At 35.1% G+C, this 18,556-nt stretch overlaps 1 protein-coding gene across 8 annotated transcripts in view; it reads right to left on the bottom strand.

The window, feature by feature from the left end:
• RXFP1 (relaxin family peptide receptor 1) overlaps positions 1-18,556 on the bottom strand; it is an 87,009-nt gene that overhangs the window by 21,553 nt on the left and 46,900 nt on the right. For 5 of the 8 annotated variants that reach the window (XM_033134501.1, XM_033134503.1, XM_033134506.1 and 2 more), the window contains 6 exons: positions 15,083-15,188; positions 9,906-9,977; positions 7,355-7,426; positions 3,207-3,278; positions 3,047-3,118; positions 2,394-2,468 (listed from right to left, as the gene is read on the bottom strand). In XM_033134501.1, coding sequence (XP_032990392.1) covers positions 2,394-2,468; positions 3,047-3,118; positions 3,207-3,278; positions 7,355-7,426; positions 9,906-9,977; positions 15,083-15,188 — 469 coding nt within the window. Of the gene's footprint in view, positions 1-2,393; positions 2,469-3,046; positions 3,119-3,206; positions 3,279-7,354; positions 7,427-9,905; positions 9,978-15,082; positions 15,270-18,556 lie in introns of all 8 variants that reach the window. The other 3 variants (XM_033134504.1, XM_033134507.1, XM_033134500.1) reach the window with 1 other exon arrangement.

Genomic DNA, 18,556 nt, shown 5'->3' with positions numbered 1-18,556 from the left:
TCTGTACCTGTGCTCCACCAAGGAGGACTCTCTTTTGTTTTCCTTACTTGCTCCTAATTTTTCTTGTGAGCTGGTGGAGACGAGTGGAAAACAGACTGTTGGGAAGAGCTGACTCCTCTGAGTGTTGGGTTCCCAGTTATTCTAAAATATTATAGTAACCCACATTTAACCTTTTTAAGTTCATTAAAATTTTAGCAGTTTTCTTTGTACCTGCTCTATCACAGCCAAGTCTTTAACCTGTGCTCTGCCAAAGGTGAGATAGTGTATGTATTCCATCTCTCCTGGTCACTTTTTAGAACTCTGATAGGCTTGAGAAAATTATGAGTTTTCTAGATTATAAAGTTCTTTCTCACTGGTAGAGAGGGAGCAATATTGTCCTGTGGCTTTCTGTAGCCTAAGCACAATATTGTTCGAATGGAATATATATACATACACACACACACAGAAGATAGGTATATATCCTCTGTGACTTTTTCTTTATAATTCATATTATGTTCTTGCAGTTGAGCCACGTTGATTGAAGTAAGGCTAGTTCATTTTCATAGCTTTGTGTGTGCATCCCATTTCATTTTTCCATCCTTTTCTATGTCTTCCAGTACTTTGCTCCATAACATATCCTCATTGTTTTCTATATTTTCAAATTCTTCTGCCCATATATATAAGCTTGCTTAGTCTCATCTCACATTAAGCATTAGTTTACTCTTTTAATATTTAGTTCACCTTTGGCTATTGCCCCATCTGTTCATATGCTTATTTATTACATACATTTCTTCTTTTTAAAATTTACCTACTTTTATTGAGGCATTTATAATTTTTTATTGTTTTGAAAGGACTATATTAAATGTTTTAATCTGTTGTCTGTCATAGATCTTGCAAGCATATTACCCTGGGCTGTCATGTCTTTTCATTTTATATGTATTTTTCCATAAATCAGAGTTAATTTTTTTTTTTTGGCCAACACATCTATCAGACTTTCTAGTTTATACTTTGCTAAATAGAAGTCCATGTGCAATGTAAAGATATTGTAATTAGTTTTAAAAGAAATGAGTGCTTATAAAGCAAAATGTATTATGACTAGCATTAAAATTGGGTAACAGTTCTTATCAGGAATGCATATGGAGTGAGTTGTTTTGGATAGATAAAATTTAAAGATGGTAATTTTAGTAATGAAATTAAAAAAGGTCATGTCTTTAGTAATACTCGTAAATCTCAATCATTTTTAGTTTTACCTAAAATGTATATATGGCTGTCTTTTTATAAGCAAAGGAAAAGTTTATTATTATACATGCATAGTACCTCCCACACTTGTTTTGGGTCTCAATGCATGAATTTTTACTTGCTAATTTATTCATGTAAATATTAATCAATTCTGCCTTATTACTAAGTTTGGATTACCGAGCACATAGTAACTGTTAATGTATTCATGTGAATCAAAATTTAATTTCAACAAAGGATATTAAACTTAATTTGCCCTGTCCTTAATGACTTTAGCTTGTCACCAGTAACGATACTGTACTGTCACACCAAAATGTCCTCTGGACTAAGTAGTGATTTTGGGATGTTTGTCTTCCCCTAAATTGTTCCAAAACTAGTATATTTTGAATTACTATATCTGCTTTTTATATCATTTCTTACTCCTGCTTTATTCAGGTTGATAGTTGTCACTTCTTACTAAAAGAAATGTTCCTTTCTCCTCTGGCCTCCCAACTTTTAATTTGGCACTGTGAGCTCAGAAATTAAACAACGAAACTTTTGAGAATTTCTTACAAAATGAGAAACAGGGAGTTTTCATATAATACCGCATATGCTGTTTACTGATTGCACCTTTTAATAGTTATTTTGGTTATTTATTTCTTCATTTTTACCTGTATTTTAAATAGACTGATTTACTGGGTAATTGAGTTCTGAATAGGTAGAGTGATAATTATCACCACAATCAAAACTACTGTGTAACAAATTCCATGGAACATATTCTATTGTGATTAGACTTCAAAAATAAATTCTAAATATATTCTCATTATGTAAAATTTAGGAACTTCAGTCTTTTTGTACCAAATTAATAGATGACTAGATCGACGGGGGAAGGGAGGAGATATTATACAGATACCACGACAACCCTTCTGTCTTCCTTTTTCTTGCTTACGTGTGTGTGTGTGTGTGTGTGTGTGTGTGTGTGTGTGTGTGTGTGTGTGTATAGAGAGAGATGTTTTATTGGAGTTTAGAAGAGTTAGTTTAGATAATGGGGATGTTTAATAACAATATCATGCTAAAGTAATTTGAGGAAATGTGATATATTAACAGCTTATCATTAAAAAAACAATCTAATATCCAAATGAACTAGGCAGAACTAGAAAAGATAGTTAACTTCTTTAAGAAAAGATACAGCAACTTACAGCCAATGCAGTCTTGGCATGTGCTGACAGAGGGGTTTATCAGGCAAACGGGTGAGGACGTTATTCATCAGTGCTCTGAAAAAGAAAATAAATTTTAAAAGTTACGTTTTTCTAGTTCTTTTTTTTAAGTCAAACATGGTATTATCATTATTCTTATGAAACCTTGAAAATCTATTAAGTTAGTTGTCTTCTCTAATGTTTTTCTGTAAGTGTTGTTATATGTAAGTGCTTGTTAGTGACAAAATTCGAAAATTATAGTTGTCATATGGAGCAAGCAGTAATGTTAGTAACTGGAAAAAAGTCTGTGCCCTTCTATAGGGCGTAGTGGGGAAAAAAGGTGATTTTCAAAATGAATGTTATTTTTCTTTACCAAAATTGATACAGGGTAGGAATGGTGTGCTTAAGATTATTTCAATAAAATATAACAGTGAGGTTGTATTCAATTTTGATGAGCTGACATTGTAGAAGACAGAAGATCTTACAAAAATTGTTAGAACTACTAAATAGCCTCATAAAATATAATTAAAAGATGGTTTTTAGTTGAAAAGCCTTTTTAGAGTTTTAACAATTTCAAATTTAATGCTGTTAAAGCCATAATTTTTATTCATGTCTTTTTTTTCAATTAAAACATTTGCTTTCATTTTAGTACTTACAAGAGAATGAGAGAATTTAGTCCATAAAACGTTAGTGGGGAAATTCGACTGAGATGATTATCTTCGATTATCCTGTCAGCAGAAAAAAAAATTGATTCACTTATATATATTTTAGAACATAAAAGCTAATAGTGTAAAATTCCACATAAATTAAACATACAGCCATTCTAATTTGTGGAGATCTTCAAAAACACCCGGTTTCAAGAATGTTATTCTGTTATCACTGAGATACCTGAAAAAAGAGAAATGATGACAATGAATTTGTACCTTCCTGATATCTTACCATAAGGAAAGGAAAAACAATAATCACCCTTGTTAAATTTTCTTATCTACGCTTCTCATCATGCCATTCTCCAGCCTCTGGATCTCCAAAAGTTCTTCATCATTTATATTTTTATGTCTAGTTTTTAATTCTCTCATCAATCAATCAATCAATCATTTATTCATTCATCTATTCATTTGTTCATCAAATTGATTTTAGTTCCCACTCTATGGCTCTGTATATCGACATTAGGTACATCATCGTTTTCTTTGAGAGGCTTTGAGTCTAGAGGGAACACAGCATGTGAACAGGTTATTACAGCATCATAAAGAGATGGGAAAAGAGACAAGTATAACGTATGGTTGCTCGGACACTGCCAAGGAGAAAGTACCTGGCTTTGCTTGGGTGGGGACTGCAGAGCATGGAGGAGTGAGGAAATAGGAAGTGTTTACTAAAGGAGGCACAACTGAGGAGAATCTTGGATGAAGACATATCATTCAAAAAGCAAAGAATGGGTAGGAGTTATTCTAGGCAGAGGAATTGCTTATGCAAAAGCAAAAGGTATAAAGAGAGAGTGATGGGATCACCAGGTAATTCAGTGTGGCCCCACCATGAAGGGGCTGTGAAGGGAGACAAGAGAGAAACCTGGGAGGCAGGCAAGTGCCTGTGCTGGAAAAAAGGACACTGCATGCCTTGATAAAGAGTTCAACCCTGCCTTACCTACCCAACTTTATTTCTCACTCTTCTGCACAGTGAACCAACTTTCTCTTCTACTATATTGATCACCTCCTCTTGTCATGTTTATTTCTATCTCAATATCTTTAGTGTAGCAATTCACTGCTCTGAATCTGCTGCCAGGCAGTTTGATTCCTAGCTTTGTTAATTATTTGTAGTGTGACCGTAAGCAAGCAATTAACTTCCAAAAGCCTGGGTTTCCCCAACTCAAAAATGGAGATAATAGTACCTGCTTCTTTGGGTTGTAGTAACAGTTGAGGCAATGCATGTCATAAGCACTCGGACATCATAAGCACTCAGTACATATTATTTATTATAACAATGTTTCTGTTCACGCTTCTCACTCCAATTTCTTTCCTCTTCGTTTTCCTCTCTATGATTCCTATACAAGTATTAGTTCAAATTTCACTTCCACGGATACGTGGACCACACTTATTTCTCTCTTTTCTCCACTCTGACAGATCTTAGAGTAAGTTGACATCCTGTAAAATTTCTCCTGCCAGAAATCTCCCCCTCCCACTCTCAAGTATAACTTTTGCTTAGGGGTAGTAAGAGATGACACGCTGTAATAGAACCACTCCCTTCCCTCCCTTGCAAACCTGGAGCCCCAGCTGGGCACAGGAAGAGGTGAAGAATAGCTTCACCACTTCCCCTGAATACCTCAGGGAGCTCCCTTAAAAGCCAATGGAAATCCCCCAGGAAAAGACAGTTGATCAACTCAGTACCCATTAAACAATAACTCACCTTGCCCCCAACCTCTGACAACCACCATTCTACTGTCTGTCTCTATGAATTCGACTACTCTAGGTATCCCATATATAGGTGGAATTGCATAATATTTGTTCTTTTCTGTCAGGCTTATTTCACATAGCACAATGTCTTACGGCATGTGTCAGAATCTCCTCCTTTTATAAAGCTAAACAATATTTCATTGTATGTATATACCATATTTTGTTTATCCATTCATTCATCAATAGACAGTGGATCAACCCCTGCACCCTGTGTCCATCTGTTTAAGCCCAGCCCTCTTCGGAGCCATTCTTCACTGCTCTGGACCCCAAATGGTGACTCCTCTCCGTGAATCGCAATAGCAGTTTTGGTCTGAACAACACAGGTTCAGGACTTAATTAAGTAACTTCGTTTATCAATCTCTCTTGTCGGGTGTAAGTCGGTATTTTCCCCCGCCCTGGACGATAAGCTTCTAGAGAGCGAGGGGCATGCCCCCCTCCACTGGTAGCACAGTGCTCTGCCTGAAACACTGAGGTGTGAGCTGCTGGAAGACAGCACGTTTGACTTCTTTTTCGGTGCCTCCCCCCAATCCATGGTGTTTAGCTGAAGAATTTGCACACCGTAAGGGCTAATGAATATTTATTGATGACTGAGAAGCAAGTATCTAACAATTACCTATGAAAAACTGGAAGTCTGTTACATCTTTAGCACCCAAACAATATTCCAGTTCTATGAAAAAACAAAACAAAACGTGGAAAGAGACGGAGGACCCTTAAATTTACTCTCCAGGTCTGTACTACCTTTCACATCCATAGAACATTAAACCAAGCAGATGGTGTGTAGTAAGTTTTGAACAGTCGTGCAGGGGCGGGTTGCATTGGAGAGAAAGATAGTCCGGAGTCTGATGAGAACGAGTCCGATTTTGACTTTGGCTAGTTTGCTAAGATACAAAAGAGAAGGGAAGGGATAGAAAGGAAGAGAACATGGCTAATTTGTGTGTCTCCAGTGGCCTTCTTTCGTTTTGCTAGTAAAATGATCAGGTGAACTTCTTGACTCAATCCCAAACTCTGATACTACAGGCTAGGAATCTGACTAGAATGAGTTTCTTGGGTTAGGATAGAAAGCAAGAGGGCAGAAATGGAAATACAAGGAGTTGTTTACTTATGTGACTTTTTGGTTATCTTTTCATTCAATAACTTCTTCGAGGATGTTAGGTTCAGCTGCTTGGTAAAAACTCAATGAAATAGAAATTTGAGAAAGCCTATTGAAAAAGTTTTGCTTTTAACCATGGGATACCAGTTCACATCCATTAGAATGACTGTTAGAAAAACAACAACAACAAAACCCCAGAAAATAACAAGTTGATGAAGTTGTGGAGGAATTGAAACCCTTGTGCATCCAATGGTTCACATGACATTCCCACCAGCGATGCCCAAGGATTTTGTTATGGAAAACAGTATGCGAGTTCCTCAAAAAGTCAAACATAGAACGACTTTGTGACCCAGCAGTTCCACTTCTGGGTATAGAGCCCAAAATGTTGAAAGCAAGGACTCAAACCAATATGTGTGTACCCATGTTCACAGCAGCATTATTCACAATAGCCAAAAGGTAGAAACAACCCTAATATCTATTGATGAATGAATGGATAAAGAAAATGTGGTATACACATACAATGAAATATTGTTTAGCTTTATAAAGGGAGGAGATTCTGACACATGCCGTAAGACATTGTGCTATGTGAAATAAGCCTGACAGAAAAGAACAAATATTATGCAATTCCACCTATATATGGGATACCTAGAGTAGTCAAATTCATAGAGACAGAAAGTAGAATGGTGGTTGTCAGAGGTTGGGGGCAAGGTGAGTTATTGTTTAATGGGTACTGAGTTTTAGTTGAGGAAGAGATGGAAAAGTTCTAGAAATAGATGGTGGTGATGGTTGCAAAAAAATGAGAATGTACTTAATGCCACTGAACTGTACACTTAAAATGATTAAAACGGTAAATTTTACATTATGTGTATTTACCACAATTTTTAAAAAAGCTTGTACTCTTTTAACCATACAGTGCTTTATATATTTATATATTCACGAAAGCAGGATTAGTAGAAAAAGAATAACTGGGAAAGACTTTGGTTTTTCTCCTTCATACATTTTAATCACCACTAGGCTTTCTTATTTTGATTAAGTTCATTCAGTCCTCATTCCTGTAGCCATGGCTCATGCATATCGAGTTCTTACTCTGTGCCAGGCACGGTGGGCCTGATTCTTCCCATGGATTATCTCGTTTGTTCCTTACAACAATGCTGAGGTGGGTACTGTGATAATTTGTATTTTACAGTGGAGGAAATCCATGCTTAGAAAGGAAAATAAATCACTCAAGTCTACACAGCTAAGTGAGTGATGACGTCGGGGCTTGGTGGCTCGTGTGACTCAGCATCCCATGCTCGCTTCTGCACTGTGACCTACGAGCCCCCTCAGCATGTCCAAAGCACTGCTGTGAGCAAGAGGAGCTGGTATGGAGGGCGATGGGTCGGGCTGCCAGACCACTGTGGATGGACAAAGTAATTGGCCCTGGTACTTACAGTTTAGTAAGATTGTACAGTCCTCGGAAAGCGTAAATGGATATGGATCTAATCTTATTGTTTTGCAGGCACCTGTGAAAATGATTATTAAAAGGAAAACATAATGAAATGGACTTTCAGTTTTACACGATGAAAAGAGTTCTGTGGCTGGATGGTGGTGATAACAATACAACAATGGATGGACTTAATCCCTCTCTGAATGTATACTTAAAAATGGTTAAGAATATTTATGTCACATGTATTTTACAACAATTAACTTTTTTTAATTAACAAAAGGTAAACATAATGAAATTATTTAGTGAAAATAAATATCATGTTACTTTATACAACTTTTATATATAACTTTTTATATAACTTTTATGGAACTTTATGTAACTTTTATAAAGATGAACAGGTAACAGCTAAAATTTAATAGTTGACTTTTCTATGAATGAAACTTTAATGCACAGTAAGGCACTCACTAATAAAACAGGCCCAGCAGTCAGACTTTTTAGCATTTCGTGCTACAATTCCTCAAACTTGTTGGTGTTCAGCACAGTGCTGGCAGAAGTACAAGTGTGTGACATCTTTAAGTCCCCCCAAACATATTCCATGTTAATAAAAAATCTGCCCAGCAATTCGACTTTAATTTTATTAATTTGACACCCTAAGTTTTGCCCCCAAAAGTGTTTGAGGAAATTTATAAGGATTATATATGACAAAGAGTAAAATAACAAGAACCAGGACTGGAAGAGTAAAAATTTGATAACCACGTTGAGAGAAGAATGCAGGTTTGCATAGGTAAGACAAGTCATACTAGAAGTTTGGCCCTGAGTCAGCTGGAGGTCAAAGGAAACAGATACCAGAGCACAAGTAATAGCATCATATTCCCCCAGGGAAGCTGTGCACGTCTACGTGTACTGGCACCAGGGGGAGGGAAGGGCCACCAAGGGCTCTAAGCCTTGCTCTCACTGCTGGTCACCATTGGCCTTTAGGGTGTTTTGAGTTTATATATAATTTTTTTTATACATTTGAGGAATGATAACGGAGAAGCCAATAACGAACTCTCCGTTAATTAGAAATTTTGACTAAAAGATATTCCCTATTTCTCCAACATGAAAAACCTAACTGTGATTATAAAATGTTATTAAATTATTCTGCATTTAGCAATTTCACAGAACATGCCTTGGTCCAATCACACAGTAGGTCATGCATTTTTCTCACTAATGCACAGAAAGACTTGAATATGTATTGATTTGTTTTTTAACTGCTGTAATGAGCAAGCAATAGACTGTATTTCCCAGAGGCTTAGCCAAGCTACACATCTAATAACCAATTAGAATTTTTTTTAATTAGGCTATTTTGATCTTTTATTACTTAGAACAAATTGGCTGTTCATGAATTACTTTAATGTTCATTGTTTAAAAAAGCTAAACTACTATGTTCTATAAACCTGAATTTTGATATTTAGATTTAAAGTCCTAACCCCTTTTAAACATGTGAACATAAGGTGGTGCTACAGATCAGAAAAATTCTTCATATTCCAGAAATCTTATGATAGCATAGGAAGTATCATCTTGAAGTTTTTGTGTGGGGCCTAATTTTGAAAAGTTCTTTTCTGTTGATTGATAGATATCTAGCATAAAGTTCTAAAAAGTCATTTTTTATTTTCAAATATGAAATATAGTTTTTGCAGATTATCTGTGTTTTGAGAACATTCCATTGAAGTGGATTAATTTTTTTCTTCTGATTCGGCTTTACTTCTGTTATTTTAGAGAAAAATGTACAGATATATATATCTATGAACCAGGTTTCTCAAGTGCAAAACTCAAATTAAAACCAATACTTCTGAGAACGAAACTAGGAATTCTGAGATGATTTCTAGATAGTGTGATTCAGGTACAAAATATTTAAACCTAACAGTTCAAGCAGATGACAATAACCTAAATGTTACGTAAACATCACTTGGGCCATTATGGATTTTGAGACTACATACATCATGCTAAACTGAAGAGAAGCTAGCATGTCAGATACTACTTCAGGCCAAAATAAAACTCAACCTGCAAGGAGACGCAAAAATGGCATCGAATCTCCAAAACAACATGCTGGGGGGGAGGGGGTTTAAACCACAAGAACTTGCTATCTTAAGTGGAGACTGTGTTTGTAAACGTATGGAAGAAAACTCATCATTATCTAATCTTGACTGCAGATCTGGTAAAAGGCCTTCACGTCTCTCTCTAAAGCGGTTGTTAAGGTGATCCACTGTAGAACAGTGCAGAGTAAAACCTCGGGAGGCTCCTCCTTTGAGCAGAGTATGGCAGGAGTCCCAGCACACATTCTCTAGTTTCTTTGGCTATCAAAGATTTTTCTAGAATGGTTTCTAGAACTACTCAAAAAAAAAAAAAAAAAAAAAAGGTTACCTAGTAGTCTTCAGCTAACAGCTGAATATTTCCCAAGAGAGGGATCAGATTTAGGCAGTGGTATAGTGTTGGTTTCCAAAGAAATGGGAAGAAAAAGCTGTGCAAAAAAAATGTTAGTTAATTTTAATACCAGGAGTTAAATTTTTTCTTACAGTTTCTGAAGATCATGGTACTTCTCAAAGCCGTTAGGAGGAAGTTTTCTTAGTAAATTCCACTGAAGTGACCTGAAATAAAGGCAAAGTTTGGTTCTTAGAGTTTTTTTTTTTCCTTTTTTTTTTAAAAAAAAAAAACTATAACAAATGGGTCATTATAAACTTTATTTACTTTAGTAGCAACTTTCAGGAAATATTTTGATTCACAGTGTCATGGTCATATTCATAATATCAGTTGAAATAGGTCTGCTGATTTGGTATTATTAAAGATATTCTCTTTTCTTAAATTAGGTTACAATATTGTAATTCTGACAAGAAAATTTAAAAATAGTAAAACTGGGAAAAAACTTTTTAGTTATGTTCTCCTTTTCTTTTTTTTGTTTCCCAACATTAGAAAGCATCTTAGTTTTGAATGACAATAAAAATAGTGTTTTCTGTTTAAAACACATTCAAGAACTTAAATAACTTTATATTTCTCAATATTTCATTGCTAACATTCCACTACCTTTGCTTCCTTTTCAAATTATTTATGAAGGAAACTGTCAATTGGTACACAAAATTGAACTATCTTTATTCAATAAGTGATCCCATTTCAATTTTTAATAAATGACATAGAAAGATTTTCCTTTGTGTCACAATTTGAAAAGCAGATTCATACAGACCAGGTTCACCTCATTGTGGTTGTATTGAAACGAACTTAACTTAAAAATTTTTTTTTAAATAAAAGCAATGTAATATAGTAGGAACAAAGTAAAACAATCAAAAAAACCCCAAACTGTTGCAGCTGGGGTCCCTTTCACGAATTAGGCATACACGTATTCTTTCCATGTCAGTTTCTTTTTTGTTAATTGTGAAAAAATGGATTTGGACTAGATTGCCTCACATAATACGATGCTAATATTATTACTATCATATAAGGTGATGTAACAGATGCTTATTGATAAATGAGCAATAGACTGCATTGTCTGGAGGTTGACGACCATGGGATAAACATTTGGAAATACTTGATTGATATAAAGAACTCACGTTAAGACAGTGTAATACAATAGGCACTAACAACGTTAATTGTGAAGTTGGTTTGTACCAGTGTTGCTTAAACTTAGTAATGAATCCTTCTTAAAGAAAAACATTTCTCAGACTACCCAGAACACATTTTTGGAATCTAGTTTGAGAAACAATGTTTGAGAGTCTAGAAGACCATACATTCTCAACAAGGGTGTTATAGATCAAAGGTGGTGAAAATTGGTTCTTAGGGAGTGAACATTTTCTTTTCCAATGAATAAAGAACAGGTATACAGAAATATAGTATATCTGTAGTATTAAAATTTCATAGGAAAAGACAAATAGGAAAAAATGCCTAAAAAGGCTTCGGGGGCGGCGGGACAATATTGGAAAGAAAAGAGTTCGAAAACATTGTTCTAGACTATACATATTCATCACTTAATGATTTTTTTTTTTTAATGAATGAATACCAAAAGTTGATTAACTCCACAGTAACTCTCTCTTGAAATCACTCTTAGCTGTCGGGTTCCTTCCTTTCTTCCTTTCTTATATTAGCTAACTGAGAATCCTTTTTCTACTAATAATTCTCACTTGGCTTAGATCCTCAATTCTGCTTTACATCGTGTTTAAATATTTGTGTTGTATAAAGAAAAATTGTTAAATATCTGAGTTTGATTTAAGGATATTGATGAAAGTTTAGTGTGTTCATTCTCAAAAAACGGGTTCATTCATTTTCTCAATGAACATGTATGGATGCCTCCTTTTGCATTTTGGGAAAAAAAGATAATATCCCTGCTCTTAACAAGCTAATATTCTATTTGGATGACAACATATTTTATCTATAAACAGAGATTTTTTCTTTGGATAATAACTTTAGTTTTATAGCCCAGGCTAAAAAGCAATCAACTTGTTTTATTTTTTTAGTGTATTTACTTGTAAATTCAACTTAAAAATATTGTTTAGAGCTTGTTATACATTGTTAGGAACATTGGAGGATGTATAGAAAAACCATGGTTTAAGTTCCCATGGAATTTATGGCATTTCCTTTTTTTCCTGTAGAGAAGATTAGGACCCCAATCTCTATAGTACAAGAAAGAATGTTTCATATAATTAAAAGAGACATAAATGAGTTCCTATGAGAGAACCCCAGAGGACGAGGTTAATTGCACCTGAGCAGGAGGGCTACTCTACAGGGAAGGAAGGATCATTTAAGGTCTCCTAAACAATATTTCTTATTAATGGGTTTTTATTAATTGTACCTAGGATTCATAGGCTTCTTTTTCCTAAATGATGCCAAATATTTTCACAAATAGCATTACCTATAGTTTCATAATACCCCATTGAAATGGAAAGAGGTAGGTATTATTATTCTCACTTAATAGGACAAACCAAAATACTTTTTATTATAATACCATAGGTCCTTGTATTTTAAAATTTAATATCCCAAGTTTGACTCTTCACAAAGTGAGGTGTGTGAGCAACTGCTAGTTTTATTATTATTGTCAAAGGTAGCTCTGATTTTTATAAAGCTCTTATTAGATCATGTATTTTTAATGATTAAATTCTAGGACCTTAAAGTCAGTTCTCACACAAAGTTAACATTTAGCAAGCTGGAAAAATGCATAAATAACCATATTTATCTGTTTGTCTCTTTTGTTTATTAGCATTTATGTGAAACATATTAAAAAAAAAAACACCCAACTTCAATAAATATTACTTGCATTATTGGCTTCTTTGATACTTTACTTATTTTTGACTTAGTCCATTTCTGATATTTCCCTGATAGTTCCAACTCAAAATAAGGAATGAGCTCAGTAATAAAATTTGGTATTTCTTCTTCTAATGTTTGCCGTAAAGCCTAGAGTTCCTTTTCTCTCTGGAACTGACCATAGACTGGGAGAAGGTGTGATGCTGAGTCAGTGTTCTGCAGAGAAAAGTAAGAATGGGCAACATGAATCAAGCTGCTCAACGCAGAGTGCAAGAAAATGCTATTTTTCAACACAAAATAAAAAAGTGTCATAGACATAAACTGAGCTGCATTCTCACATCCCCAAATGTCTGTTGGAAATTTCCACCGAGTGACCTCTTAACCTCAAATTGAAAAAAGCGTCTAAAATTGGAGTCCTAATCTTCCCCACTTACTGTCACGAGTCTCCCCATTCCTGGATCACTCTATTACTGAGAAGAGAAACCTTGCAGTCCTCTGGGACCCCTTCTTCTCCCTCAACTTTCTGGAGTCAATCATTCATGAGGATATGATCCCACTTATTTTCCTTACACCAAGTGTTCAAAAGAGGTGGCTCACATATCTGCACACATCTCTTTATGAATGTACGTATGAATGAATGTATATATGTACATATGTATGTACATATGTATGTACGTATTGAGCCAGAAGAACTTAAAAAAACAATACTGAATCAGAGTGCCTTTAGGTGAGACATGTACTTTCTCATTAGTCATTGCCTTCTCCTCCTCCATCCCTTCAGCTCTCTCCTTCCGTTCCTCTTTTACAAAGGTTGGCTGAATTGTTTAAGAATGAAATTAAATGTTATTTGTGGAAAACTGAAAAATGATATTGGTGGCATCAAGGTATTTTTTTGGTTTGGGTTTTCTAGTAATTTGATCCAAGCAGTGAGGGTAATTTTTTTCTTTGAAAATAGAATGAAATCATAAATTTTTATATCCAGGAGTTCTAGTAAGAATTTAAATCATGGAAACTGTCCACAGGACCTCAGATTTGGGGGAGGGATTATTATTTTTTTCTAGTAAGACTAATTACTATACAAAAGAGCTATGGTGAGTTGAGGCTAGAATGCTATGCTTAGTTTAGGTGGGAATATTACCTCCTTTGGAAAAGTCTCCGTGGCTTAGCGTGTCTAATGTTATCAGCTCATTATCAATTTGGCTAAAACCCCCAGATTCTGTTACTTTTATCCCCATAGCTATTCCCCATCCCTTATATATGCCAAGCATATGAGTTACTGTATTATGTGGTTTGGGTTGAAAACGGCAGGACTTGTCAACATTTATAAATTTAAGAATTACTCCTGGGGCGGCCGGATGGCTTAGTTGGTTAGAGCGTGAGCTCTGAACAACAGGGTTGCCAGTTCGATTCCCACATGGGCCAGTGAGCTGCGCCCTCCACAACTAGATTGAAGACAATGAGCTTCAGGAAGGGGCGGCTGGATGGCTCCGTTGGTTAGAGCGCAAGTTCTCAACAAAAAGGTTGCCAGTTTAATTCCCACATGGGATGGTGGGCCGCGCCCCCTGCAACTAAGATTGAAAACAGTGATGGACTTGGAGCTGAGCTGCGCCCTCCACAACTAGACTGAAGGACAACGACTTGGAGCTGATGGGCCCTGGAGAAACACACTGTTACCCATTAAAAAAAAAAAAAAAAGAATTACTTCTATTTTTCCCACATATACTCAAAAGTCAGAGCCATCAAGCACTGAAACATCTGGATGAAAACAAAAAACCTCAGCAAAAATATAAAATTAAAATATCTATTCTCCACTGATTTCTTTTGGAAGTTTCAGCCAAATGTGTGTTTGTGTTGCTGAAGTTTATTGAACTCAAATTAGTACTGGATCAACAAACTGCCTATTATGAGGATAATTTTTTTTTTACATATATAAGTTTGAGTTACTTAGGAAAAATCCAACATCAACATCTCTGAGTCGAATGTGATTCAGAGAGTTAGATTTTAAGTGTGAAGTTCTGGGAATATTTTATCCAATTTATTTTACTTGTTTTCTCTTTTATTCATACATGAATGGATTAAAATTTATGTTCAAAGAGCTTTTCCAGTATGTGTCAAGTGAAAACTCTATGAAAAAAGAAATCTCTATATAATAGCTTAATTGGCAGCCTTCTTTATGTAGTAGCATATACAACTGATGGCATATTTTGTTTAGATAAAATATGGTGATACTAACTACTTCATAAGGTTGTTACGAAGGACTCAATAAGTTAATATATGGAATAACTTAAATAGGGGCTAGCATTTCATAAATGCAAAATAAATATCAGTAATCATTATAATTGACCACGGAACAATGACATCATCTTTGAATAAAAATGCATTATTAATAATTACAAGGCCTTAATTATGATACAAGTTTACAGGTGCTATTCTGGCCGTCAGGATGAAGCCATTCTTTTCTACTTACATTACAGTCACATTTGAAGAAACTGATGGAACAGCTCGTAATTTGGTCTCATCACAGCCAAGCTCTAAGCCTCGGCAAAGACATTGCATGGGCACAGAACCGACCACTGAATAAAGAGGAGGTAGTAAGAAATGAGGACAGTGAGGGACCAGGAAGGGGAGGGTAATGAAAAGAAAGAAATGAAAAGCTATGAAAATTATTTAGCACAAAAGTATGTCATGTCTTACCTAAGCAATTTGGGCAGTGCTTTCAATTAAGGTTCCAAAGTTGCTTTTAACATTAAAATGGTGCTAGAACATTAAGATATGAACATATACAGATTTACCAGCCCATGCATTTTCTTTTCTTCTTCTTTTTTTTTTTTTAAATAGCAGATGGCTCGTCTCCATTTTTTGCAAATGAAAGAAATCATCTGCTTTTACTCTCCTTGGGAGAGAAGCCATGTCTGCGGGGACATGAGTGTGTGTAGTGGGCTTTAATGTCCGTATTAAAGCTGCTACTTAAGAATAAAATATTTACTGATCGCATAATCAAATCTTTAATGGAGGACTAAGTCATTTTGAAATATCATGAAAGAGGAGAACTAAATACTGAACTGTAGTTGTTGGTAGATATTTTTTCTGGAAAATTCAGGAGTTTTTCAAAGGATTTTTACGTGATCTTACTTTGGCTTATGCAGGGATGTAACGATGTAGAAAACTTCATTTACGGGAGTGAACATTTTTTACATATAGCTATTCTATTCTTATTCTTGAGTGTTGGAAAGAGGAAGATGAGGATGGATGCCTTTGGCCATTACCTGGGGCTGTAGTGACAGTCTTAAACATGGGATCCAATATTTTTAAAGTCTATGAGAGATTTGCAGTAATGTGTTCATATAGCTAAACAGTAAAATGGGATTATTAGTCAGCATAGTAAATATAGCCTGATTCCTGCATCTATGAGCAATGGATGATTCCTGGGACAAAGAGGAGAGCTTACCCTCTACATTTACTTTGAAGCCCTGAACTGTATAGCAGAGGTTACAAACAAATGTCTACAGGGGAACAGGCAAAGTAGTTGTAGACTGTGTCCAGATATCCCAGTGGAACAACTTCTCCTAACTGTTGCCATACTAGGACAGGAAGACGTGTAGCTACGTCAACCAACTTCCTCAAAGATGCCAGAAATACAATGTTTTACATATAATTGCCTATTTTTAAAACGATAATAGCTAACTTAACATTTTCAGACATCATAGGACAAATCAAACTTTCTAGAAGAATGTTCTGCTTGCAGACTTCCAGTTTTGACTTTTCTAGTAAGGCTCCCAGAGCGTAGAAATGTGTCTAAATGGCAAAGTAGAGATTCCTGGGGTGGAGCTGGTGGATGACCGCTTATGAGCACAGTTGGCCAAAGCCTCTGCTCAGATATGGGTGACAGGTGTTCTTCCTCTCCTCCCAAATAACTCTGCAGACACCTTTACAAGATCAGGAGATAACAAGATCATAACTTAGGTTTTGTGTTTTTTTGTAAACAGAGTCTCTGCCAAGAACTTTTAAACAGTTTTATAGTGGTATGTAACCGGTTGGGCTATAAACCTCTGAAAACTGACTCTGTCTCTTTACGTAAAAGCCATGTTGAACGTGAGTGTGTGTTTCTGTTGTGGGGAACGGGATGGTGAGGGTTGGGAAGATGAAGGTCCAGAGAGTGAGAATAAGAAGGGTAAAACTGGAGGGCAGGGAGATTAGCATTAATTCCAGTATGTTTTTTTCTTACTTATAGAGGCTGAGTTAAGATAATCCATACATGTTGATTATAGGGTTACCTATAATAGGGAAAAATGAAAAACAAAACAAAAACACCTAAATATCTATCAACAAAAGAATGATTAAGCAAATTATGTCACTTAATATGTATGTTATAGTATATTTCAAAGGGTTTATGATAACATATAATAACATATATGCTTATAATAATATAAGCATAACATTATGCTTTTAGATTATGCTAAAATGGTAATTGAAAATATGAGAAGATGGTTTGTACAGGACATTTCAGCTGTGTTAAAATAAAAAAGGATGAGTAATGCACCAGCTAGTTAATGCTGGCAGCCTCTGTGTGGTGAAATTATGGTTGAGAAAAGAATTCTTTCCAACTTTCTGTACTTTCCAAATCCTCAAATTTAAACTTTATTAATAATATTAGTTAATGGCAGATAGAATATTTTCTGTGATACTGTTCTTGAGAAGAGTCTTTATAAATGTGAATTTTTCACATTTTTTCATTTAGCCAAAAATGATTGTAAGCCATTCTCAGCTTAATTTCTAATAAATCTTTATAATAATCTGATTTAGATAAAGTGGCACAATAGGAACCTTAATTCAAGTATCACTCCCAAATTTTACACTATACTTTCCATTCCATTTTCACACTGCTTTTAAGTTTCAAAAAGATATTTCATTATTACCACCCTCCTCAAATTGTCATTAAAAAATTCTAATTAAAAATTATATGTTTGTTCTTTCCTAAGTACTGATAAAAACATTACCTCTGTGTCTTTTGATACATCATGTATTGTGTAGCTGCATTCCTCTTGTGTAACTATACTTGTGACAAATTTCTCTCATAATTCAGGATCAGGCAAACATTTATTTTTCCTGCTTACTTGATCTTTTCCTCTCCTCCCCATTTGTTAGTTTTTACTTTACAAACCACACTACGAGAGTTATGGAGCCCATCACCTTCCCTCTTTAACCTAATGACTACAAAATTCAGAACTAAGCTTTGGATGCAGCTACTGAACTTTTCTCAATGGAGATTTCCTTATTTTTCTTCTCCATTCTCTTTCCCATTTCCCATTAATTTTTTTTGGTCTTTTATGTTATATTAATGGTTTGAGTCTGTTAGTAGCCATATTTTTATTTTAAACTGCCTAAATTCCATTTGTGAATAAGGTAAGATATAAAAAGATTCCATTAAAATTGAAGAAATGAAAAGGATACACCACAAAACAAAAATAAACGAAAAGCTATGTTTTGAGATAAGGTGGCTTAATCCATTAATTTCTGTTTCATTATATTAGCAGTTAAATTATACCTGTTAACTTTTTTCTTTCCCCAAAGCTTCCCCGTTTAGCTTTTCAATGATCAAGTAATTTGGTCTTCATATTCTGGGACACAGCGTGAGGCTGAGTAACCTCCTGAGATTTACAGGAGGAATGTGCACCCCCTTAAACTGGGGACCGTTAGTAGTTTATCTTAATCTCATTTGTGTACTGAAGACAAAAAATATTAAAAATTAAAACAAAAGCTATCATTTACAATTTGTGGTAGAACACAAAAGAAACATTCTTGTAAAGGAGTCCTCCTCCCAACCCCTGCATTTTAACTAAGGTTTTGAAAAGCTAGGATCAAAATACAACTCCAAGGCACAAATTGACAGTGGCACAATTTATTAGGATAGACTGAACTTTTGTAAAAGAAGTTACTTATG

Source organism: Rhinolophus ferrumequinum, chromosome 18 (assembly GCF_004115265.2).
Source record: "Rhinolophus ferrumequinum isolate MPI-CBG mRhiFer1 chromosome 18, mRhiFer1_v1.p, whole genome shotgun sequence".
Classification (NCBI taxonomy): domain Eukaryota; kingdom Metazoa; phylum Chordata; class Mammalia; order Chiroptera; family Rhinolophidae; genus Rhinolophus; species Rhinolophus ferrumequinum.
The sequence above is the reverse complement of the archived record's forward strand: the minus strand, read 5'-3'. Positions and strand labels throughout refer to the sequence as shown.